The sequence below is a fragment of the Corythoichthys intestinalis genome, chromosome 1 (assembly GCF_030265065.1).
Source record: "Corythoichthys intestinalis isolate RoL2023-P3 chromosome 1, ASM3026506v1, whole genome shotgun sequence".
Taxonomy (NCBI): Eukaryota; Metazoa; Chordata; class Actinopteri; order Syngnathiformes; family Syngnathidae; genus Corythoichthys; species Corythoichthys intestinalis.
The window spans coordinates 5,310,982-5,336,124 of record NC_080395.1 but is presented as its reverse complement, the minus strand read 5'-3'; the positions used below and the strand labels follow the sequence as shown (position 1 = coordinate 5,336,124).

The 25,143-nt window shown below is 44.5% G+C and overlaps 1 protein-coding gene and 1 long non-coding RNA gene across 2 annotated transcripts in view; both read left to right on the top strand.

Annotated features, from left to right (window-relative positions):
* LOC130928229 (uncharacterized) overlaps positions 1 to 12,893 on the top strand; it is a 76,250-nt gene extending 63,357 nt beyond the window's left edge. The window contains exons 29-36 of the mRNA XM_057854603.1: positions 1,060 to 1,233; positions 6,676 to 6,849; positions 7,289 to 7,462; positions 7,796 to 7,969; positions 8,462 to 8,635; positions 8,958 to 9,131; positions 12,099 to 12,272; positions 12,346 to 12,893. Coding sequence (XP_057710586.1) covers positions 1,060 to 1,233; positions 6,676 to 6,849; positions 7,289 to 7,462; positions 7,796 to 7,969; positions 8,462 to 8,635; positions 8,958 to 9,131; positions 12,099 to 12,272; positions 12,346 to 12,364 — 1,237 coding nt within the window. The 3' untranslated portion in view covers positions 12,365 to 12,893. The remainder of the gene's footprint in view (positions 1 to 1,059; positions 1,234 to 6,675; positions 6,850 to 7,288; positions 7,463 to 7,795; positions 7,970 to 8,461; positions 8,636 to 8,957; positions 9,132 to 12,098; positions 12,273 to 12,345) is intronic.
* A 1,544-nt stretch (positions 12,894 to 14,437) lies between these two features.
* LOC130916288 (uncharacterized) lies at positions 14,438 to 16,795 on the top strand. Its single transcript, XR_009063295.1, has 4 exons — positions 14,438 to 14,513; positions 15,718 to 15,779; positions 15,854 to 15,905; positions 16,230 to 16,795. It is a non-coding gene; the product is annotated as an uncharacterized LOC130916288 (long non-coding RNA).
* Positions 16,796 to 25,143: the final 8,348 nt, after the last annotated feature.

The following is a 25,143-nucleotide window of genomic DNA, read 5'->3' as shown; positions in this document are numbered from 1 at the left end:
AAATTAACAATTTCTTTTAGAAAACGTGACAACAAATCTGAAAACAAAACAAAAGTAACTCATTCATTCCAAAAGGTGCGTTCATATACTTATTGAAACACTTAAGTTTGCTACCAAAAACGTATAGAAACAAAAATTGATGGTCTTCAACTGCACAAAACTCAAGAATGGAAAAGTATAAAAAAAACCATGACTGATGAATTTACATGTTCTTTTTTAAGTCTGTGGAGCCATCAAACACAATATTCTTTGGTGCTTGACAGATCAGCCAAAATCATTGCAAATGAACAAAGGCGATGGCGTCTGAAAAATGGCTGGAGTGAATGAATTAAGAAACCGGAAATGGTTGGCACTGCTGGCGAAGTTGACTCAAGGCTGTTTGGACGAGAGGAAAGATAACTACTAGTATATCAAGACGTCTATTGCTACTTTTGAAGTGATGACGACTGTGTGATTCATTGCAAAGATTTCATCAAATCCAAAATATTGAAACATCTTAAATAGGTCAAGATTTTAGTTGAATACAATGTATAATCTTATAAAAAAACAAAGAAAAAACAAGACTACGATTCACACATCGTGGTTGTACGAGATGAACATCCTTCTTAACATCCAAAACAAAGACTGGCCAGCACAAGTAATGTTGGCGATGTTATAACGAGAAAATAAAATGCATAATATCTTTGGGTTTTGTAATTTGCTTTTGATATTTGCTGTTGTCTTGTTTTGTATCTTCAAATAAAATCTATTATAATTGGGATGGCGTGGCTCAGCGGTAGAGTAGTTGTCCCCCAACCCAGAGGTTGTGGGTTCGATTCTCTGCCCTGATGAACTTGCCTAAGTATCCTTGAGCAAGATACTGAACCCCACATTGCTCCTGGTGCTGCGTCACCAGTAGGTAGATGGCAATATAGTGTAAAGCGCTTTGAGCGCCTTGAAAGGTGGAAAAGCGCTATATAAGTATAACACCATTTACCATTTATTCAAAGCACCATACTAAAGTCAGCAGAAGTTAGGTTTGGCTCATTCTCACGACTTCCTCCTTCCTGTGATCTCCAGTCTTAGTGGATGTTGGCTGAACAAAGGCAGCTGTCACCAGCTGGCTTCCGTTCTCAGTTCTCCATCCAACCTGAGGCATCTGGACCTGAGCTACAATGACGATCTGTCGGACGAGGGGGTGGAGATCCTCTCAAAAGGACTGGCCAGTCCACACTGCAACTTAGAATTCCTCAAGTAAGGAGTTCTTCCACTTAGAAATATACCTCCAGTTCGTAATCTTCTGTGGATACGGTTGACTAATCTGATGAATCGCTGCTGCTACTAGCCAAGGATAAGGGCCAAAATATACCGGATGCGTCTTCGGTTCGGGTCTGGCAAGATGTAGCTCCGGAGCTTATCTGTTTCCATTCTTTCTAGAGCCTAGTTCGGGCCTAAAAAATCCAGCCCGACCCGACACGGCCCGCTGGTATTGAGGCCCGACCCGGCTCGAGCTCGATCACTTAACTAGATTTGCAGGCCCGAGCCCGGAAAACCCGTTTTTTTTTTTTTTTTTTTTTTTTTTTTTTTTTGAGTGACGCGGAAAAAACGCAGCAGCAGCAATTCATTTTCATTTCTTCGAGTTGGCAGAAAAAAACGCAAGTTTTCTTAATGTTTAAATAATCTACTTTTTTTTTTGAGAATTATCAAAGCATTCACACAACGAAATAACGCTGGGAAAGTTTGTTAAACATATTTCTGAGTGTGTGGGATATTGTTCTCACATGGACGCGCCTCTCTGACAAGGAGAGGGAACAGCAGCAAAAAAATGAAATAAAATAAAACTACAAATGCTTTGAAATAACATTCTTTATTGTAACGACAACAATACCAAAATAAAAAAATAAAAATGAAATAAAAGCTTTAAACTGCGGGCTGGCCTTGACTGCAGTCGGCAACTTGCGGCCCCCGCCTCATGTCTTGCTCTTTATTACTGTGAAATAATTAGACCGGCTCTGACTAAAAATGGAATTTGAACAGCAGGATATTATGGCTTATACTTGTTATATTTTTTGGTCGTCGTCGTGCAGAAATAAAATTGCCGCACTTCTCCGTTATGTTCTGCTCTACTCGAAGAGGTCCGGCCCTCGAAACAAAGGATAATAAAGGTGTTTGAGCAGTTTCTTTTTTGCCCGCACAGCTTTTAAGATGCCTGCTCAGCGTCGAAGTGCCAGTCTTTTTGCTGTTGTATGAGAGCAATGTGCCGCACTCGTTACATTCGACGAAGCCGACAGTTTTTTGTTGCATCTTCCACGATCAAATGAAATCCTTTCCACACCTCACGAGTCACTACCAGTGCATTCTTGCCTCTTCCATTCCACCGTCTTCAGTTTGTTTTTAGCTTCTTTCTGCTCCAAATTGGAAAAGTACCAAGAGGATGAGTTGTGTACACTCGGTGCAGAGAGGGAGAAAATGAGGGCGGCGCAGCGGGAGGACAAGAACAAAAAGCGGCCGGCGCCACGGCATTCGTGCACACGCACAAGCAAAAGCGCAATGCAGAGAGCCTGCTCTCCAATTTTTTATTTTTTATTTATTTTTTTAAATAATTTATTAGTCCGGCATGGCGGCCCGACCCGACTTGACCCGAACGTGAATGCTTAAAATGTGGGCCCGACCCGACTCGACATTCGGGTTCGGGCACAAAATCTATCCTCTAATTCTTTCCTATTGTTCAAAGTGTAGCGGCCGCGTAAGCGCTCTTGATTGACTGTGGACCATGTGTCCTGGAGCCTGCAGGATGGTTTAGGCAATTTTCTATTTTTGCCAGGGATGCATCCGTTAAAATGGGCGGAGCAAGGCCTTGAATCAACAGTCCAGTTGCTTATTCACGGTTAAAACACCTGCAAACATGGACAAATGGCATGGACATGGGGTGGCGTACCTCAGTGGAAGAGTAGTTGTGGGTTCAATTCTCCGCCCTGATGAACTTGTCTAAGTGTCCTTGAGCAAGACACTGTACCCCACGTTGCTCCTGGTGCTGCTTCACCAGTAGGTGGATGGCGAGATGGTTTAAAGCGCCTTGAAAGGTAGAAAAGCGCTATATAACACCATTTACAAAGACTGCTTCATCATGGAGGTGTAAAGTCACAATGTGATTCATGATCAGTGTTGGGAGTAACGGCGTTATTTTTTCAGTAACGGGGTAATCTAACTAATTACTTTTTCCGCCGTTACAACACCGTTACCGTTACTGACGGTCAAAAGCGGTGCGTTACTTACTCTGAATAAATTGAAGAAACTACCAGCCGTGTCAAGTCGACTCTCTGCTCTGTGGATTTGTCATCCAAGACTTGGGGTGCGTTCAGGTTTGAGAATAGCGCACGTACTTCTGAGTCCAAGCAGTTTGTCCCTGCTCATTCAATTAGACAATGCTTTCCAAAGTTTGGTAACGTTTCTGTGTTTGCTGCACCTGATGCTAGCCTCGTTCCCATCTCCCACTGTCAGCCAGCAACAATTCTGCTTCCATCTTGAGGACGGCAGACGCTTTGAAGGTGACGTGAATTGTCGGGAAACGAGCCTACCTGAATGCAACCTCTCGAGAGATGTGATGGAAGTGATTGTGATTGGCTGAGGGTTAGAGTCATGTGTCTTGGTAAGCCAATCAGAGCCGGTGATTTCACAAGCAACCCAGAACAGCGCGTGCGGCAAACACACACGCAAAACAGATGCACAGGGTAGGGATGGCAGAACATTCAGAAGAAAAATTGTCCTTTAAGAGGTGGAGATATAGACACTATTTCAAGTTTGTCGAAACGAAAGGAAAGAACCTGCATGTAATGTGTAATTTATGTCCCGGGGCAAAGCTATTGTCGACATCTGTGGTAAGCGATTCAAATCTGCTGAAGCACCTAACAAGTTAACTACCTGTCTGTTCTTCTCTATTCCACTGACTCGAATACTGCTCAGAAAATTTCAAATTCTTTGACATACAACAAGGTCTTTTTAAAGTAACGGAAATAGTTACTTTCCCTGGTAACTAGTTACTTTTACTATAGAGTAATTCAGTTACTAACTCAGTTACTTTTTGGAAGAAGTAGTGAGTAATGTAACTAATTACTTTTTTAAAGTAACGTGCCCAACACTGTTCATGATGCAGCAGATCATTTTCATAAGGACAGCATTAAAAAGGAAGCTGCATGGTGTCTTATTTTGTGTGGTTTTCTGGCAAAGATATCGAATACACATCAAAATTTACTCATGGAACGCCACAGCAGGAGCTATGAGAATGGACGGTTAGTTATTATGCAAGTTATATAATTTAAAACAGAAATAGTGACACAAACACATGGTAAATGCAAAAAAAGTTTTTGAAAAAAATTTGTTCTGTCAAATCAAGTCCACCTCTCTCTGCTTCTCTGATGAGTACAGACTCTACAGCAGGGGTCGGCAACCTATGACACGCGTGTCAGCACTGGCACGCGAAGGGTTAACCAGTGACACGCGAGGGCATGGCAAAAAAAAAAAAAAAAAAAAAAAAAAAAAATGCGTGTTATGTTTATTGTCGGTTGTATCTTTATCACTTGCTCAAGCGCCCCATCTTGTGGCCGTTTTATTTATTGGTTCTAAAACAGTAGAAGAAAAATGCAAATAGGAAGTTCTTCAAATGGGATTCAGTGTGTTACATGTCAGCTCCACTCTCACAACTTGAGTGGCATTTGTGTTCTTTAGAGCAACGTCTGTGAGTATTTTGTTGTCAAATTGAGAATTACACTGTTTATATTGTCTTTAGGTTGCATGTTTGAGGGGAAATGTGTTTGATATTTCTAATTAAGAACTACTGAATACAGACTAATTGTGTTTGCATATATGGATGGCATTTTTGTTCTTTGCAACATTGTTGCTGATTGCATGTATTTTTTCATTGTTTTAGTTTCATAAAAAAGAAAACAGACACATAAAGGATTACTGAAAACATCCGGAGTGTGAACCTTTTCGTGTTTAGCTGTTTGGATAGCGGAAGCGAGCCCATTTACAATGTGCCTTTTTACCGGAAATTAAGGCATTTTCAGTTGCGCGCCCTGTTATTTAGGGGCTTTACGGGACCGCCCCTCTCACCCACTCTGCCTGTGGCGTTATATGCGAGCAATAATGGATTTTGAGCACACCTCCAGCTCTTCCCCAATTTCTCGACGCCTGCGCTTGTCGGTTTTTTTTCTCTGCGCGTTTAATTCAGCCCACGCTACTAACATGTCACGAAGCCGACCAATCAGAGAGCTGGCGGAAGTACACTGTGTTACCAATTGCACTTTTTGGTAATTGCAACTCTGCACCGTAGGGTGTAGTGGACAGGCGAATAACTTGGCTTGTTGTCGTCGATTTGCCCAGTGCTTATTACTTCAGAGAGGTGGTGATGTGTATAAAAACACAGTGACACGTTGGATGGTATTTTGCTGGAGACTTTTATTAACAAAACTAAAACCAGCATGGGACACAGCCACTTTTCATGGCGCTCTTCGCACAACTCTCTCAAAACACCTTGCTCCCTGCCTCTCTTTTTCTTACGCTTAACTAGTAAGCTGGTCATACTGTAGGGGAGAGCGGCCCCTTGGGGGTGCCGGTAACAACTGGTTGGCTGGTTACTTCCGCTTGCTCTGTGCATTATGCCTCGGCAGCGTTGTGTGTGTGTCGCACAACAAGTGTCAAACGCAACTACGAGACGAAACATGAAATTCATGAAAAACAGGGCCAGGGATCACATTAAGGTAGGCATCTTTTGTATTTGTTATATAAAGTCTAAAATTGTGCATAGAATTCACTGTTAGTGAAAAAGACAAAGTAGTCGCCTGACTTTGAAGGTTAAATCAGCCCGCTCTGTACTGTGAGAAACCTGCACTGAGAATCACGCTCTTTCCCCTTTTCTTGCTGGGTTGTGTGTGTGTGATATGTTTACATAAGATGATGCTCAAGTTTTGATATTTTCTACAATATACTTTTATTTTTTAGTTATTTGATAAAGAAGAATGGTAGTTGTAAGATTTCAACGTATGTTCATGTTGTTTTCTTTGGTGTAAAATTACAGCTCTGTTGGATATAAAAATTCAGATGTGCATCATTAATCTTGGTGTGGCACACTGATTGACAAGAAAATTTGAAAGTGGCACGCCACACCAAAAAGGTTGCTGACCCCTGCTCTACAGTATGTGTTTGTCGTTGTTTTAAATGACACTTTGTCGTGCGTGATTACTCGAGAGCTCACGACGGGACGGAGTTGCCAGACCGCAGCTGTGCGCAGCCGGTATGTTTTGCCAAATTTTAACATACTGTGGAGAACGCAGTCATCGCGTATATTTTGGCCCAAAGGCACACACAATTTTACTCTGAGTAGAACCTTTATCAATTTAACCAGGCTCCTTTCCGACTTCAGGCACTTATCTCATTTTCTCATTTTCATTCCAAAAAAGAAAAAAATTTCCCCCCGTCTAGTTTACATAATTTTTAATTCCTTGAACATATAGTTCAATGCTTTTCCAGGCCTGAATTTTCACAAAATCCATTTAATGACTTTTAATGCTTTTTAATGACCTGCATAAACCCTGTACTAGTCAAGAAAAAGCAGACACAATGTTACTTTCATCAGAACCTTCATCACTTTAACCAGGTTCTCATCTTGGCTTCAGGCAATTATATCATTTTTTGCAGCCTGTCCTACTGTGAGATCACCAGTAAAGGATGTGTTTCATTGGCTGAGGCTCTCAAGCTAAACCCCTCCCATCTTCAAGAGCTGAACCTGAGCTTCAACGGCCTATTGGACGAGGGGATCGAGATACTCTCAAAAGGACTGGCCAGCCCAAACTGCATCTTAAAAGTCCTTAAGTAAGGAGCTCCTCCAGTTTGTAATCTTCCATTAATCTGTCAACTAATCAAAAGAATCACTGTTGCTGTTAGCAGCAACTCCAATAAATTATGTAAAAAAAAATGTTTTAAGTTTTTTTCCCGTCAAGTTTCCATAATTTTTAATTCCTCGAACATTTGGTTTAATGCTTTATAAGGTCTGAATTTTCACAAAATCCATTTCATGACTTTTAATACTTTTTAATGACCCACATCAGTTTATGCCTCAAACATTTAGTTTAATGCATTTTTAGGCCTGAATTTTCACAAAATCCATTGGATGACTTTAATGCTTTTTAATGACCCACATCAACCCTGTATTAGTCAAGGAAAAGGCAGACACCATGTTACTTTTAGCAAACCTTCACCGCTTTTACCAGGTTCCCTTCTTGACAACAGGCAAATATCTCATTTGTTGCAGGCTCTCAGGATGCAAGATATCAAAGCAAGGATGTGTCTCATTGGCTGAGGCTCTCAAGTTAAACCCCTTCCGTCTTCGAGAGCTGTACTTACACGGTAACGATCTGTCGGACGAGGGTGTTGAAATCCTCTTGAAAGGACTGACCAGCCCACACTGCATCTTAAAAGTCCTCAAGTAAGGAGCTCCTCCAGTTTGTAATCTTCCATGGATCCGCTCGACGCACCAAAAGAATTACTGCTGCTATTAGCAGCAACTCTAATAAATTATGTAAAAACAAAAACTTTTTTTTAAACTGTCAATTTTCAATGCCTCAAAGATTTAGTTTAATGCATTTTAATGCCTGTATTTTCACAAAATCCATTTTAAGGACTTTTATTGCTTTTTAATGACCCGTATAAACCCTGTATTTGTCAAGAAAAATGCAGACACAGTCTTCATCTCAGCAAACCTTCACCACTTTTACCAGGTTCCCTTCTTGACCTCAGACAATTATATCATTTGTTGCAGCCTTTCAGAGTGTAAGATCACAAAGCGAGAATGTGTTTCATTGGCCGAGGCTCTCAAGTTAACCCCCTCCCATCTTCAAGAGCTGAACCTGAGCTTCAATGGCCTATCGGACGAGGGGGTCGAGATCCTCTCGAAAGGACTGGCCAGCCCACACTGCATCTTAAAAGTCATCGAGTAAGGATATCATCCCGTTTGTAATCTTCCATGAATCCACTCAACGAATCAAAAGAAGCACTGCTGCTATTAACTCACATAAATTATGTAAAAAAAGTCAAGTTTACATAATTTTCAATGCCTCAAAGATTTAGTTTAATGAATTTTAAGGCCTGAATTTTCACAAAATCCATTTAGTACTTTTAATGCTTTTTAATGACCTGCATCAACCCTGCATTAGTCAAGGAAAAGGCAGACACGATGTTATTTTCAGCAAACCTTCTCTACTTTTACCAGGTTCCCATGTACGTATTTTAGTCTAAGTAAGCTATAATTATTCACTTATTGCTTTAGAGCATATATTTTTCTATTGTTTATTTATTTATCAAAAACATAAGTTTATACTGGGGTGCCACATCCAATTTTGTTATTCACAATGTTGTTGTTGACAATGACAATGAAGACCTATTCTATTCTATTCAAGACTTGAGGCAATTATCTCATTTATTGCAGGCTAAGAAAATGCTTGATCACAAAGCGAGGATGTGTTTCATTGGCTGAGGCTCTTAAGTTAAACCCCTCCCATCATCAAGAGCTGGACCTGAGCTACAACAATCTGTCGGATGAGGGGGTTGAGATCCTCTCGAAAGGACTGGCCAGCCCACGCTGCATCTTAAAAGTCCTCAAGTAAGAAGTTCCTCCAGTTCGTAATTTTCCGTGGATCCGGTCAACTAATCGAAAGAGACACTGCTGCTATTGGCAGCAACTCTAATCAATTATGTTAAAAAAAAAAAAGTCAAGTTTACATAATTTTAAATGCTTTGAAACATTTGGTTTAATGCTTTTTAAGGCGCAAAATCTATTTAATGACTTTTAATGCTTTTTAATGACCCTCATCAAACCTGTATTAGTCACGGAAAAGGAAGACACAATGTTACTTTCAGCAGAACCTTCATCACTTTAAGCAGGTTCTCTTCTTGACTTCAGGCAATTACCTCATTTGTTGCAGGCTGTCACAGTGCGAGATTACGGCTAAAGGATGCATTCCTGTGGCTGAGGCTCTCAAGTTAAACCCGTCCCATCTTCAAGAGTTGGACATGAGGGACAACTCTCTGTCGGACGAAGGGGTTGAGATCCTCTCGAAAGGACTGGCCAGCCCACACTGCATCCTAAAAGTCCTCAAGTAAGAAGCTCCTCCAGTTCATAATCTTACGTGGATCCGGTCGACTGTTCAAAAGAATCACTGCTGCTATTGGCAGCAACTCTAATCAATGAGGCTTAAAAAAAAATAATTAAAAAAAAAATCCCGTCAAGATTACATAATTTTAAATGCTTTGAAACATTTAGCTCCTCCGTGAGTCATCATCTTATCATGGTGGAGGGGTTTGCGTGTCCCAATGATCCTAGGAGCTATGTTGTCTGGTGCTTGAAGCCCCTGGCAGGGTCCCCCATGGCAAACAGGTCCTAGGTGAGGGGCCAGACTACGCATGGCTCCAAATGACCCCTTATGATGGGTAAAATAAATGGACTCAGGTTTTCCTTGCCCGGACGTGGGTTACCAGGGCCCCCCTCTAGAGCCAGGCCTGGAGGTGGGGCTGGAAGGTAAGCTTCTGGTGGCTGGGCCTGTCCTCTCGGGGCCCCGCCGGGAACAGCCCGAAAAGGCAACATGGATTCCCTTTCCCATGGGCTCACCACCTGTGGGAGGGGCCAAAGGGGTCGGGTGCGGAGAGAGTTGGGCGGCAGCCAATGGCGAGGGCCTTGGCGGTCCGACCCCCAGCTGCAGAAGCTAACTCTTGGGACATGGAATGTCACCTCTCTGGCAGGGAAGGAGCCTGAGCTGGTGGGTGAGGCAGAGAAGTTCCGGCTAGATATAGTCGGACTCTCCTCCACACACAGGTTGGGTTCTGGTACCATCCTCTCGCGAGGGTTTGGACTGTCTTCTACTCTGGAGTTACCCACGATGAGAGGCGCCGAGTGGGTGTGGGCACCCTGGCTTGGTGCCTGTACGTTGGGGTTTACTCTGGTAGACGAGAGGGTAGCCTCTCTCCGCCTTCGGGTGGGAGGACGGGTTCTGACTGTTGTTTGTGCCTATGCACCAAACAGCAGTTTAGAGTACTCACCCTTTCTGGAGTCCTTGGAGGGTTTACTGGAGAGCACCCCATCTAGGGACTCCCTCGTTGTCCTGGGGGACTTCAACGCTCACGTGGGCAATGACAGTGAGACCTGGAGAGGCGTGATTGGGAGGAACGGGCCCCCGATCAGAACCCGAGTGGTGTTCTGTTATTGGATTTCTGTGCTTGTCACGATTTGCCCATAACGAACATCATGTTCAAGCATAGGAGTGTCCATATGTGCACTTGGCACCAGGACACCCTAGGCCGCAGTTCGATGATCGAATTTGTATTCGTGTCATCGGCCTTGTGGCCGCATGTTTTGTACACTCGGGTGAAGAGAGGGGCGGAGCTGTCAACTGATCATCACCTGGTGGTATGTTGGCTCCAATGGCGGGGGAAGATGCTGGCCAGACCTGGCAGGCCCAAACTTTTTGTGAGGGTCTGCTGGGAACGTCTGACAGAATCCCCTGTCAGAAAAAGCTTCAACACCCACCTCCAGCAGAACTTGTCCCGGGGGAGGTGGGAGACATTGAGTCCGAGTGGAACATATTTCTGCACTTCCATTGTTGAGGCGGCTGATGAGCTGGTGGCCGTAAGGTAGTTGGTGCTTGTCGTGGCGGCAATCCCCGAACCAGCTGGTGTACACCAGCGGTAAGGGATGCCGTCAAGCTGAAGAAGGAGGCCTACCGGGACTTTTTGGCCTGTGGGACTCCGGAGGCAGCTGACAGGTACCAGTTGGCCAAACGGACTGCGGCTTTGGCGGTCAGTGAGGCAAAAACTCGGACATGGGAGGAGTTTGGCGAGGCCATGGAAAACTACTTCAGGATTGCTTCGAGGAAAGTCTGGTCCACCATCCGCCGTCTGAGGAGAGGAAAGCAGTGTACCATTAACACTGTGTATAGTGAAGATGGGCGCTGCTGACCTCTACTCGGGACATCGTGAGTCGGTGGGGAGAATACTTCGAAGACCTCCTCAATTACACCGACACGCCTTCCTTTGAGGGAGCAGAGTCTGGGGACTCTGAGGTGGGCTCTCCGATCTCTGAGGTTGAAATCACTGAGGTGGTTGGAAAGCTCGGGGGTCGATGAGATCTGCCCGGAGTTCCTAAAGGCTCTGGATGTTGTGGGGTTGTCGTGGCTGACACGCCTCTACAACATTGCGTCAACATCGGGGACAGTTCCTCTGGATTGGCAGACCGGGGTGGTCGTCCCCCTTTTTTTTGGGCTCCATCAGGCCATGACCTCCAACTCTCACTGGAGCAGTTCCCAGCTGAGTGTGAAGCGGTTGGGATGAAGATCAGCACCTCCAAATCAGAGACCATGGTCCTTTGTTGGAAAAGGGTGGAGTGCCCTCTCTGGGTCAGGGATAAGATCCTGCCCCAAGTGGAGGAGTTTTAAGTACCTTGGGGTCTTGTTCACGAGTGAGGGTAGGAGGGAGAGGGAGATCGACAGGCGGATCAGTGCAGCGTCTGCAGTAATGCGGACTCTGCACCGGTCTGTAGTGATGAAGAAGGAGCTGAGCCAAAAGGCAAAGCTCTCGATTTACCAGTCGATCTACGTTCCTACCCTCACTTATGGTCACGAGTTGTGGGTCGTGACAGAAAGAACAAGATCCCGGATACAAGCGGCCGAAATTAGTTTTCTCCGCACGGTGTCCGGGCTCTCCCTTAGAGAAAGGGTAAGAAGCTTGGTCATCCAGGAGGGACTCAGCGTCGAGCTGCTACTCCTCTGCGTTTAGAGGAGCCAGATGAGGTGGCTCGGGCATCTGGTTAGGATGCCTCCTGGAAACATGCCCGCGACCCGACCCCGGAACAAGCGGAAAAGGATGGTATAGTATGGTATCGTATGAAACATTTAGTTCAATGCTTTTTAAGGCCCCACTTTTCACAAAATCCATTTAATGAAATTTTTTTCAATGACCCGCATCTACCCTGTATTAGTCAAGGAAAAGGTAGACACAATGTTACTTTCAGCACAACCTTCATCACTTTAAGCAGGTTCTCTTCTTGACTTCTTGACTTATCTCATTTGTTGCAGCCTGTCAGAGTGTGAGATCACTAGTAAAGGATGTGTTTCATTGGCTGAGGCTCTCAAGTTAAATCCCTCCCATCTTCAAGAGTTATTTCTCATCAACAATCGAATAGCGCAAGAAGAAAAGAGGGTCTTATTGGAGATCAAGGAGGATCCCAGTTACAGCCTGAAGACTGTCCAGTAAGATCTAAACAATGGTGCTTATCAGAGTGGAAATTCATGTTCAATACCGAATGGTTGTGTCTTTCTTCAGATTTAAAGAAGAGGAATAAGAACAACGTTTGGTCCTTGGCGTGGCGAAAGGCGAGTCATTCCAAATGTTCATTATTAGAAGACGTTGACTCCATTTGGGCTCCTTCGGATTTAGTTCAGTCTCGTGTACTCTCAGACATTTGCAAGAGGACCGGGTGTCGACGCTACGGGCAAAGCGGCCTCGCTCACAGAATTCGAGGAGGTCGTCGTCGGGTTCTTTGCAGCGACACGGAGGTGGAGTTAAGGGGAAAAACTGCTGCCAGTGGTTTTCATCCACTTGTACTGGGAGGGGCTGTCCAAAAGGATTGGACTCTGAGCACCGTCAATGGCGGCCAATGAGTTCAATAAGTACCCTTTAAAGGTTTGACTTATATTTTTCACAAATTTAAAAGACAATGTCATACGTTCACTTAAAATAGTTTTGCTCATTTTGACATCAATGTTTTAAATTTGATCGTTTTCACTTCTTTGTGTAAAATGTTTTGTATGAGAACATTAAAACCCAAACTTGAAATAAAGGTTTTTAAAAATCATCTAACAATTAAAAATAAAAAACTTGAATCAATACACTGGAAACATTTCATTTTGTTGACTGACTGAAATGCAGGAAAGTCAGGAGGTCAAGTCTCCAATACAATTAGGAAAATTACAATGACAAGTACCGTGACTCTGATTATTTGATTTTTTAAAAGAAATGATAAGCAGTTACTCGTTACTTGAGTATTCTTTTAACCAAATATATTTTACTTGTACTTGATTGCATTTATTGGATGACCACTTTAACTTACGTATTATTATTTGGAAGTAATGTGACTCTTACTTAGGTCCAACTTTAGGCTTCTCTACCCACCTTTGGAAAAGTAACAAAAACTCGTGTAAGCCAGAATGCAAGAATAGCATTTTTTCTTCACACTATTCAAATGTTGGGTGTTGTGAAACTACTGTTATTTATTTATTTTCCAAAAGTTGATGTAACGGAATAAAAATTGGGCATCATTACCCACCTCTGGCATTTATAAAAAAAAATAAAAAAAAACTCGTTGACGGCGCCTGACGAGCCCTTTCACTTCAAAGGGATGGTACGTCAGTGCGAGTTTTAGTCCCCGGCTCTTCTACCTGCGGTGCCACACGCCGCTTTCCAGATGGGCTGAGTCCTCGGTGCTCCAGTCGAAGACGTCCAGACATGCGAGTTCCAGGCACGCCAGACATACAAGCCGAATGAAGAAGCAGTGCCGCCGCCAAAGTCGCACACAAACCCGTCCTCGGCAGCGCTGTAATCTGATTACTTTCTTTCAGCAACGAGCAATCTAACGCGTTCATTTTTCCAAGCCAGTAATCTGATTAACCTTAGTTTCCTCAGTGCCTGTGCGTTACTATTTTGTTGTTGCCTCATTCTGTATGTAGAATGAAGAATACTGTAGTCATGTACGAAAAGCATTTGAATAGAAAATACTGCTCTCGAGTTTGAGAGTGCCATCACATCTCATGTTTTCTCATCGGAAAAAAAACGGGTCACGTGTATTACCATGCTGTGTGCGCGCCGTCTGCTACGGCGGCCAACAACATCGCCTGGCTACCTAGTCAGAATATACCACAAACGGCTGGATTTGCTCAATGGAAATACAGCCATTACTTTACATTTCTGTCCAGTAAAGATGACAAAAATATCTCCGTGCGTTGCAAACTCTGCGCTGGCTCAGAAAGACCCTCGACCGCTAAAAACTCGACATCCAATTCAACAAGACGGCACTTGGAATTACAGCACAACGCGAAAAAACTTCGAAACAAAGCCGACAGGTACGAGACAGATAGCACTTCTACAGTTTGTAACCAGCCTATATAATATGTGTAATTATATACATTTTATACACTGTAAATGCTAACATTCAAATTAATTAAATGTGATAAGTGAACTAAACTCAATTTTCATCAACCTGTTGTGAACACTACTTTTAAATAAGTAAGTAGTAATTTGGGGTTGGAGAACTTGCTTAACTTGATATATCCCAGTTAAGTCAAAGTAGAAAAAATAATTTCTTGTACCCAGTGTTCTTTGGGCGTTCTATAAGACATGCGCAGATCTGCCCTGCCCACTTTCGCGCTCTTTCCAACACCTTTCTCAGTTATTTTCGCCATTGTGGGTTTACTTGTCCTCAGCACACTGATTTGGTAAGTAAATATTTTACTCTTTTGTAAACCGTCGATTTGTCTTGTTGTAGTGTAGTAGCCTGTGTGCTGCCAGGGAGGAGAAGTGTCAATTACATCAAATATCACCGCCAGCAAGCATGCTATATGACCGTGACAGTAACCTCATCATTTTCAGAAACAAATGTAGACTACAGTTTATGGTAGACTCCCATTTTATGCCGCCGTTTTAAATTCTTGACAGACGGGGCTCGTAACGTTTTTAGGCGATGGGAGAGGTTTTTAAAACCGATTTAAAACAGTTACCCAGCGGTTTTAAGTTAGCTAGACCGAGGGGAGGTTCGCTTCCTGTTTTAAAAATAAAAACACTAATTCTATCGTTAGCGGGTGTTTTATTTTGTGAAACTAACAGGAAGTGCCTTAATCACTACGGCTAGCTTGAGTAGCGCCGAATATGCACGTTGTAGATCTAAACGGCTACTTTCTCACGTAAAAATGTTAGAAATGTCTATAAAGTGATTTATTTACAGAGTTAGTGCTAGAATTAAGTCAGCTTCAGCCTGTCTATTTCGGCTCAGGTAAGAGCTAAATGCACAGTCAGACTTTATGTGCGCCAACGTAATCGGTTCTTGCGCTGGAGCAGGGGTCCCCAAACTACGGCCCGCGGGCCGGCCGGATACGGCCCGCCTCCACAATTTGTCCGGCCAGCTCTGAACCCCCCCCAATAGTGTTATTATTTCCTGGCTTTTTTCTGTGAAGAACCCAGACAGGGTTATTTGGTTATTATCTATTTAATTAATTGTGTTATTATTATTCATTATTATATGATATTGTATTATGTTATAATTATTTTTATTTTACTTTGTTCCAAGAAGAATTCAGAAAGGGTTATTTAATTATGGCTTTCTGAAAAACAAAAATTTTTTACATTTAGGCACTGCTGCAATCGTCACACTTTTTCTGTTACAAACTGACCCGGCCCCTCATCAGAGAAGGGAAAAGTCATGTGGCCTTCACAGGAAAAGGTTTGGGGACCCCTGCTTTAGAGTGTTTGTCATCTGCCCTTCCATTTGCTTTTCTTCATGTGCAGTGCTCCCCCTCCATGTTTGATCAAACTGCACTGATAATTTGAAATTGTTTTAAAATGCATTAATCGCAAAAATCAGAGGACTAGATCACATTTGCCCCTGTTATTTCACCACTTTAACTTTGGTCTAACCTAATATAGGAATACAGATAGAAAGAGTGCAGAGATCACACTCGACGCTATAACAACCTGGTGTGTTTAAGGTTGGTCATTTATGCGCCTATATTTTGAAATTGTTGCCTTAATTTTGTGTTCTTTTTCACCATCCCCCAATCAGGCTGAAGCAAATGGTCAAAAGTCCACACATACCTCAGTCTCAGCAATTACAGGTATGTTTCATACACTGATCAATGAATCATTTAATATTTGTATTTGTTTCATGGGTTGGGATAACAAACATGCATTAATGTTTTTACAGATGGATTAAGAAATTAATTGTACATCTCAATTTGAATGTTCAAAAATAATCATTTACGTTAATTTAAAAATAACTCATTATAAACATTTTAGTTTGTGAATATTAAAATAATTTATTGCAGATTTTAATTTGTGATTAAAAATAATTGGACATTTTAATTTGTGACTGTTAAGAAAAAATGTAACTTTTTTTTTTCTAACAAGTTCTCAATGCTGAAATTATCGTGTCTTTTCAGGTCAACCAAAGCAGTATTCTCTAATGCAGTGGACTTGCAAGTACTGCACATTTTCTGCTGAAAAGAGCCTACTTGCTTAAGCATTACCGCTTAAAACATGGATACCACACTCGGACATCCCTACTCCCATGTCTTCATAAGGACTGCCTCTGCACATTTAAATCTTTTAATGCACTCAAAGTACACCTATCGACATGGCACTCTCAAAAAGATGCAGGCAAAAGTGGAGAAACTGCATTCGACCGTCAGTTGTGCAACTTTGTGGAGCCCTGCTCAGAAGCAGACTTCTTTACCCATTTGCGAGGACATCTTAAGCTGAGGCAAATGGTTACTTGCCCATATCAAGACTAACTTTCAGAGCAGTATTTATTCGACCTTCACTGCACACAAAAGCAAAGAAATGTGAAATGTGTTTGAGCCATAGTGTGGGTAGGACATTTGTGTCTAAATCATTCAATCCCAATAAAAGTTGCTTTAATCAAAAAAAACTTATTTTTAATCAAAGAAAAAGAACCTTTTGCAAAAATATATTTTTTTGAAAATATATATATTTTTAAATATATATATTTTTTATTGACGTGTCACTTTTTTTAAAAGGAAAAAGTTTAAAACTTTTTAAAGTGGAAAAAGTTTTGAACGCATTTCTTTTTTTCTTTTTGAAGTGGAAAAAGTTTTGAAGGCACTTTTTTTCGATTGAATCATTTTGACACAAAGATACGACTTCAACGCTACATGTTTGAGTGGCAGGTGACTACACCAATGGCATAAAAGAATGACTAATGGCCACCAGGGCTCCATCGAGCCATCGGACTCTGCTCGAGTCCAAGACAAAAATAGGGCACCGGTACGGGGGGGTGACATCGGCATCTCACCGGAGTGCCCGCGATGGTATGGTGCGCTGCTGCTTAATGTGATTCAAGAGGGGAACTTCACCCACTGCCCTGACGTGACGGTTGGCAATCGGGGTCCAACCGCAGTGTCGCGACGCGCCGGTATGGGAGTGGCCGACGAGTGGCCCGACACTAGCCTGCCCAGTAGCCCGCGCCGGGAGCCCCGTGGCTTCAGCTTTGAATGAGTATCGTGTCAGTCGCGGGCCGTCTACTCAACAGCCGGCCTCCGCGCCGGGGTGGTGATATCGGGGTCCGCCAGTGTGCCGCAACAGGGCACCGTACCATCGCCGGCACACCGGTGAGATGCCGATGTCACACCCCCGTACCGGTGCCCTATTTTCGGCTTGGACTCGAGCAGAGTCCGATGGCTGGATGGAGCCCTGGTGGCCATTATTTTTGCTTCCTGCTTTTATGCCATTGGCGTAATCACCTGCCACTCAAACATGTCAGAAGTAGCGTTGAAGTTGGATCTCGTGTCTAAATGATTCAACCGAAAAAAAAGTGCCTTCAAAACTTTTTCCACCTTAAAAAAAAAAAAAAAAGTTTAAATCTTTTTGCTTTTCAAAAAAAAAGTGACACGTCAATTAAAAAATAAAAATTAAAAAATATATATATATATTTTTTCAAAAAAATATTTTTGCAAAAGTTTTTTTTTTTTTTTTTCAAAAACAAAAATGATTGCTTCAATCAAAGAAAACAGTTTCAATGAAAAATAAAGTGTAAATTTCTGAGTCTCAAATATTTTCTCACATTCAAACCTTTTTTCTACAATTGTTTTTTTAAATGTTTTTTATTGAAGTAATTTTCTTTTGAAAATATACATTTTTTGTTTGAAGCAACTTATTTTTTGATTGAATAATAAAGACACAAATGTCCTAGCCAAAATGTGGTCCAAACGCAGAATTACATCAATCAAAAAAGTTGTTTCAATTAAAAAAAAAAAAAAAAGAATTAAATAAAAAAAAAATTTTTTTTCAATCAAAGAAAAATAGTTTTCAAACATATTTTTTGACTTACAAATTTATTTTTGCATTCAAACAAATTTTTTTGATTGACATGACTTTTTCTTTGATTGAAAAAAAAAAAATATATATATATATATACTAATGACATATTTTTGAATAGAAATTACTTTTTTTTTTTTTTTTAAGAGGAAAAAGCTTAATATGAAATTAGAATTTGAATAAAAATAAGACACATATTCTTGGTAAGATTTTAGGTTTCTCAGGTGTATAACTCCAGTACACGTTTTGCATTTACTCTTTTAGTGATGTGAAAAAAACAAAGTATCTTGTTTACTGTATCAGGTGTTAAAGTGAAATTTGAATTTGAACTGAGTTGTGTGTTTTAAAAAGAGTTCTGTATTTTTGTTTATTTTATCACTGCTGCGCAGTTTAAACCATGGCACAATGTTGATTGTAGTTCCAGTTTTGATCATTAATATTGTTGGAGAAATCAGAACTGTTAGCTTTACCAGAGCTCAAGCTCATGTTGTAATGGGAAACTAGTTTGACGCCATGTCTTCAATGCTGAGTTAATGTCCTGAAATTATGATAATAGGATCTCGCCTGTTAGTCTTTGGAAATTACAGGATAGGAGTGGACATTGATGCAGTTCAGGTATTATTCAGTAATTTCTGTAGCAAAAGGTTATTTTAGGTACTTATACTTTGTATGAGGTGCAAAATGTTTGCAAAAGTGGGTTTATAATTAATCCACTGATTGTTCATTGATACTGAGCATTAACCAAACACCGTTCAGCCTGCCAGGAGCCAGTGTCTCCCATTAAATGCACTTTTGAGCATTTTAAAGTAAATTTTAATTCCATTGAATTAATCCAATGAGTGTTCTCCATTTATTGTGTTTTGGGGGTCATTACTGTTAGATAATGTGTTTTTAATGAAATTAGTATGTGCAGATGTAATTTCTATTGTGGAATTCTTTTAGGTCAAGAAAATTAAGTTGACCTGAATATGATGGGAGTACTGTACACTCAAAATAAACAAGTTACTGTAATCCAGTTATTTAAGTTAGTTTGAGTACTGCCAACTCAAAATAAACAAGTGACTATAATCCAATTTTTTAAAGTTAATTTGAGTACTGCCAACTCACAATAATTAAGTTAATCAAATCTAATTCATCTAAGTCAACATAAATTATTTTTTTTAAGGCAGCAAGTTTGCATATATTTTTTTAGTAAAGTCAACTTTTAATATTTTACAGTGTAGTTAAGAGTTTGTAATCATAGGCAGAGTTTTACATTTGTGGGACTAGGCGGATGTTGAGTTAATTATCGAGGCTTGATTGAATATTTGCTTGATTGATTGAATATCTGCTTGTGCTCATACATACCTAATACATGCATAATACTATTGCTGTTAGGGAGCGCTGGGAATCGGACCCCAAAGCAGACAAGGGAAAATTCCGTTATTATTTTACAAGGTTTATTTACAGCGGCGCGTCGAGGGTCGTTGTAGCACACGTGCACGTCGTGTGATCGCTGGCAGGCGTAGACGTGATATCAGGCAACTGTACAGGTCAGGGAGCAGGCACGAGGAATCCTGGGACGGAACAAAGGTCAGATTAGCCGGGAGTATATATGTCGGTAAATACCTGACTGACGGGAATGCCGAAAAAGTTGGTCTGGCGACGAGTGGCAACGACGATCAGGCTTTTGTAGGCGGCTGATGTTAATGGCTCGCAGCTGTCGTCGCTTCCCCCCGTCTGGTCTCCAGCCTGTAATCAAGGAGCCCTAACAGTACCCCCCCCCCCCCCCCACGGGCGCCACCAGGCGTCCGAGACAGGCGACCGGGATTGGCACGATGGAACTCGCGAATCAGGGACTTGCACAACACCTGCCTGGCAGGGATCCAGCTCCGCTCTTCAGGACCATAGCCCTCCCAGTCGACCAGATACTGCAACCCACGGCCACGGCAGCGGACGTCCAAGAGCCGCCTCACTTTGAAAGCTGGGTGCCCGTCAATTGACAATGGAGGAGGAGGAGTCGGCACCGGGGGGGACAACGGGCTTAACGAGACTGGCTTGATCTGGGAAACATGGAAGGTGGGGTGGACACGGAGAGACCTTGGGAGCTTGAGGCGGACTGAGCAAGGATTCACCACCTTCTCTATTTCATAGGGGCCGACGAAACGTGGAGCCAGTTTCCTGGAGTCAACCCTTAGTGGCAGATGCTTGGAGGAGAGCCATACCCTCTGACCCACAGAGTAGACCGGTGCTGGTGCACGGCGACGGTTGGATTGGGTCTGGGAACTCTCAGAAGAGCGGATAAGTGCAGCACGCGCTCTTTTCCAAACGTTATTGCACCAGCTGATGTGCCTTTGCACTGAGGGCACCGCAATGTCCTGCTCATGGGAAGGGAACAAAGGGTGTTGATAGCCCAGTGAGCACTGGAAGGGGGACATACCTGAGGAGGCATTCGGCAAGGTGTTATGGGCATATTCAACCCAGGGAAGATGGTCACTCCAAGTGTTGGGACATGACTGCGCCACACAGCGGAGGGCCGCGCCGCTTCCAGCTGCTGATTTGTGCGTTCGCACTGGCCGTTGGTTTGGGGGTGGTAACCTGAGGAGAGACTCACACCAACGTCCAGGGCTGCGCAGAAGGCTTTCCATACCTGGGAGGTGAATTGCGGACCCCTATCCGATACAATGTCGGATGGTATGCCGTGCAGGCGGAAGACGTGTTGGACCAGCAGCTCTCCGGTCTCCTTTGCTGTCGGGAGTTTGCGAAGTGGGATAAAGCGGGCCCCCTTAGAAAACCTGTCCACCACGGTGAGTATGATCGTGTTTCCTCTGGATGGGGGCAGGCCGGAGACAAAGTCCAGGGCGATATGGGACCACGGGCGACCAGGGATAGGAAGGGGGCGGAGCAGCCCAGCGCTGGCTTTGGTAGAGTTCTTACCGCGGGCGCAGATGTGGCAAGCCATGACAAAAGACCGAGTGTCCTCCAGCATGGTGGCCCACCAGAACCGTTGGCGCAGCACGGCCAGGGTTCTGCGGATACCTGGGTGGCAGAACAGACGGGATGAATGGGCCCACTCTAGCACCTGCGGACGGACGGATTCAGGAACAAACAAGTCGCTCTGGGGGCCCTCCCGGGGGTCAGGATGTTCACCAAGGGCCTCCTTGACCTTTGACTCTATTTCCCATTCCACTGATGCGAGAAAACAAGTGGAAGGGAGTATGGGAGCCGGTTCCTCTTTAGTTTTGCCGGGCAGGAACTGGCGGGACAGGGCATCAGGCTTAATATTCCGTGACCCTGGGATGTAGGAAAGAGAGAAATTAAAGCGTTCAAAAAACATGGCCCACCTGGCTTGACGTGGATTGAGTCTCTTAGAGGATCTTAGATACTCCAGGTTCTTGTGGTCGGTCAAAACTATGAATGGCTGGCGAGCGCCCTCCAACAGATGGCGCCACTCCTCCAAGGCAAGTTTCACAGCCAACAGTTTGCGGTCCCCGATGCCATAATTTTGTTCGGCTGGGGAGAGCCTATGGGAGAAGAACGCACATGGGTGCACCTTTCCGTCTCTAGCTTGCCGTTGGGATAGTACTGCCCCCACCCCCACTTCAGAGGCATCTACTTCCACAATGAACTGTAACGAAAGATCGGGGTGAGCCAGCACAGGGGCAGAAGTAAAGCGCCGTTTTAGGTCCTTGAAGACAGCATCAGCGGAGTCAGACCAGCGAAACTGTGAAGCAGTCAATGTGAGGGCCGAAAGTGGAGCTGCGACTTTGCTGTAGTTTCTGATTAACCTCCGATAAAAGTTTGCGAACCCAAGGAAACGCCGGAGTTGCTTCCGATCGGTGGGCCGTGGCCACTCTACCACAGCGGTTAGCTTACCAGGGTCCATGCGGAGTTCGCCCTTGGCAATGACGTAGCCGAGGAAAGAGGTCTCGGAGATGTGGAACTCGCACTTCTCAGCCTTTACGTACAGCCGGTTTTCCAGGAGTCTTTGGAGAACCTGGCGCACATGCTGCTCATGCTCTGTGGGGTTAGGGGAGAAAATCAGGATGTCATCAAGATAAACGAAAACAAACCTGTTGATCATGTCACTCAGCACGTCGTTGACCAGGTTCTGGAAAACCGCGGGGGCATTTGAGAGTCCAAAAGGCATGACAAGATATTCAAAATGGCCTAGGGGAGTGTTGAACGCGGTCTTCCACTCATCTCCCTCCCTGACACGGACCAGATGATAGGCGCTGCATAGGTCTAGCTTGGTGAAAATACGTGCGCCATGGAGGGGTGTGAACGCAGAGTCCATCAAGGGGAGTGGGTATGTATTCTTAATTGTGATCTTGTTAAGACCACGGAAATCTATGATTGGCCTCAATGTGCCCTCCTTTTTCCCCACAAAGAAAAGGCCGGCACCAACAGGGGAGGAGGATGGACGGATTATACCTGTAGCCAAGGACTCTGTGATGTACGACTGCAGCGCCTCCCTCTCAGGTTCAGAGATCTTATAAATGCGCCCTTTAGGAAGGGCGGCACCCGGAAGGAGGTCTATGGCACAGTCATATGGGCGGTGGGGGGGGCAGAGCTGCCGCACGGTCCTTACTGAAAACGAGCCCAAGGTCGTGGTAGCAAACCGGGACCGAAGACAGATCAGGCTGGACTGAGTCCCGGACAGGATAGGCAGGAACCAAGGCCGCTTTTAAACAATTATGGTGACAGTGGTCACTCCACGAAGTGAGCTTGGGCTGGGTCCAATCCACCGCAGGGTTGTGCTTCTTGAGCCAGGGTAGCCCCAGGACCAATGGAGTGCGAGGACAATCTATGACAAACAGACTGATTATCTCTCGGTGATTTCCAGAAAGGAGCAGGTGGAGAGGCTCCGTCTGCTCCTCCACACTAAACAGAACCTGTCCATTGAGTGCAGTGGTTCTCAAGGGAAACTGTAATGAGCGGGTTCCAACACCCAGCTGAGCTGCCAACCTGCGATCAATAAAGCTCTCATCAGCTCCACAATCAACCAAGGCCATCACCATGCGGGTCTGATCCTTCCATGAAAGAGTGGCTGAGAGCTGGAGCCGAGCTGAAGATTTATTGGACGCGTGACTCACCAATATTTCCTCACTTACAGATGAGCTTGGACGTACCGGACATTGGCGCAGAAAATGCCCCTCCTGGCCACAGTAAAGGCATAACTGGGTAGTGAGCCTACGTGTGCGTTCCTCCACAGAGATCCTGGCTCGTCCAAGCTGCACGGGCTCCGGGTTCCCAGCAGAGGGCAGAGTAGAGGCAATGGCATGTGTAGAAAACCCCGGAGGAGGGGCCATAATTGAGGAAGGAGGACGGTGAAAAGGGGAAGACTGCAGCTCGCGGCGTTGACGTCGTCTTTCGAGGAGTCGATTATCGATATTAATCGAAAGATTAATAAGATGGTCGAGATTACCTGGCTCGTCCCTGGAAGCTAGCTCGTCTTTGAGGGATTCGCTGAGAGCGCTGGTGAAGACCTCTTGTAGCGCGGCGTCGTTGAAATTACTCTCCGCCGCAAGCGTGCGGAATTCCACGGAGAACTCTGCGACGCTGCGTTCCCCCTGACGGATGGACATTATGCGTTTGGCGGCTTCCTTACCACGGACTGGGTGATCGAAAACTTTGCGCATCTCCGCTGTGAAATCGGCATACGAGGCGCACGCCGCTGAGCCCTTCTCGTACAAGGCTGCCGCCCAGCTCAGGGCTCTCCCACGAAGGCACCCGATCAGGTAAGCGATCTTGGCCCGTTCGCTACTGTATGTATGCGGCTGTTGATCGAATACGAGAGCGCACTGCACTAAAAAGGCACGACAAGAGCCCAAGTCGCCATCGTAGGGAGCAGGGGGGGGCACGTGTGGCTCGCGTGGCGTCGGCGGGGAGGAGACGAAGCCTCGGCGGGGTGACGATGTCGGTCGCTCGGGGAGTGGCGTAAACTGCGTTTGGATAGACTGAATAGCCAGAGAGATTTCTCCTACCTTTTGGAAAAGGTACTCGAGGGCTTGCACGTGACGGTCCACGGCGGGGAACGACGGGGAAGTGGAACTCTGATCCATGTCCGCGGGGTCCACGTGGCCAGACCAAACTGTTAGGGAGCGCTGGGAATCGGACCCCAAAGCAGACAAGGGAAAATTCCGTTATTATTTTACAAGGTTTATTTTCAGCGGCGCGTCGAGGGTCGTTGTAGCACACGTGCACGTCGTGTGATCGCTGGCAGGCGTAGACGTGATATCAGGCAACGGTACAGGTCAGGGAGCAGGCACGAGGAATCCTGGGACGGAACAAAGGTCAGATTAGCCGGGAGCAGGGGCGGACTGGTAATCTGTGGGTTCTGGAGGATCACAGAACGGCCGGTGCCCTGGACGGCCGGCGGCCGCCATTCATTATGCATCACTGTTTTTATCCCCCCTATCCTCTGATTATCTACAGTTCGCATCCAATCCGACAGGTGGCAGCAATGCGCCTGGTTTTTCACCGCCAATCTGATAGACTAGGAACGACGAAAGCACAGAGTAGCCTTCATTGGTTCCTTCCTTGTGGAAGCAAAATAGCAACGAGTGTTAATGCACAATACGGGGCCGGATGTATGGGTGGGCCAGGGTGGGCACGGCCCACCCAGACGTGAGTCGTGCCCACCCAATAAAAATGTCGGGAATATCTACTGTAGCGTCACATTGGATATAGAGAACGCACGGAGAGTTGGTCTCACCTACTTTTTTATTGCACAATTAACGGTTACTGTTGGCCGCAACCACGCTGTTGTGAATTCCCTGCTGTGAGGGCTGGACAGCGAACTGCCTCGCTTTGGGACAACTGCGTTGTTGCACATGCGCAGAGTATTCTAAAAAGACCGCGGTTGAGGAAAAAAAGTTCGTCCTCGGCCGATAAGTAAGTTATAATGTTCTCCATATATACTGCAATCATATATGTGATGCTTGTGCTTATATCAGTACTCTTTATTATTGTTTGTAGTTCGTAGCACGTTAGCTCCGCTCGTAGCATTCTATTGCTAACGTAGCGCCTAGAGCGTGA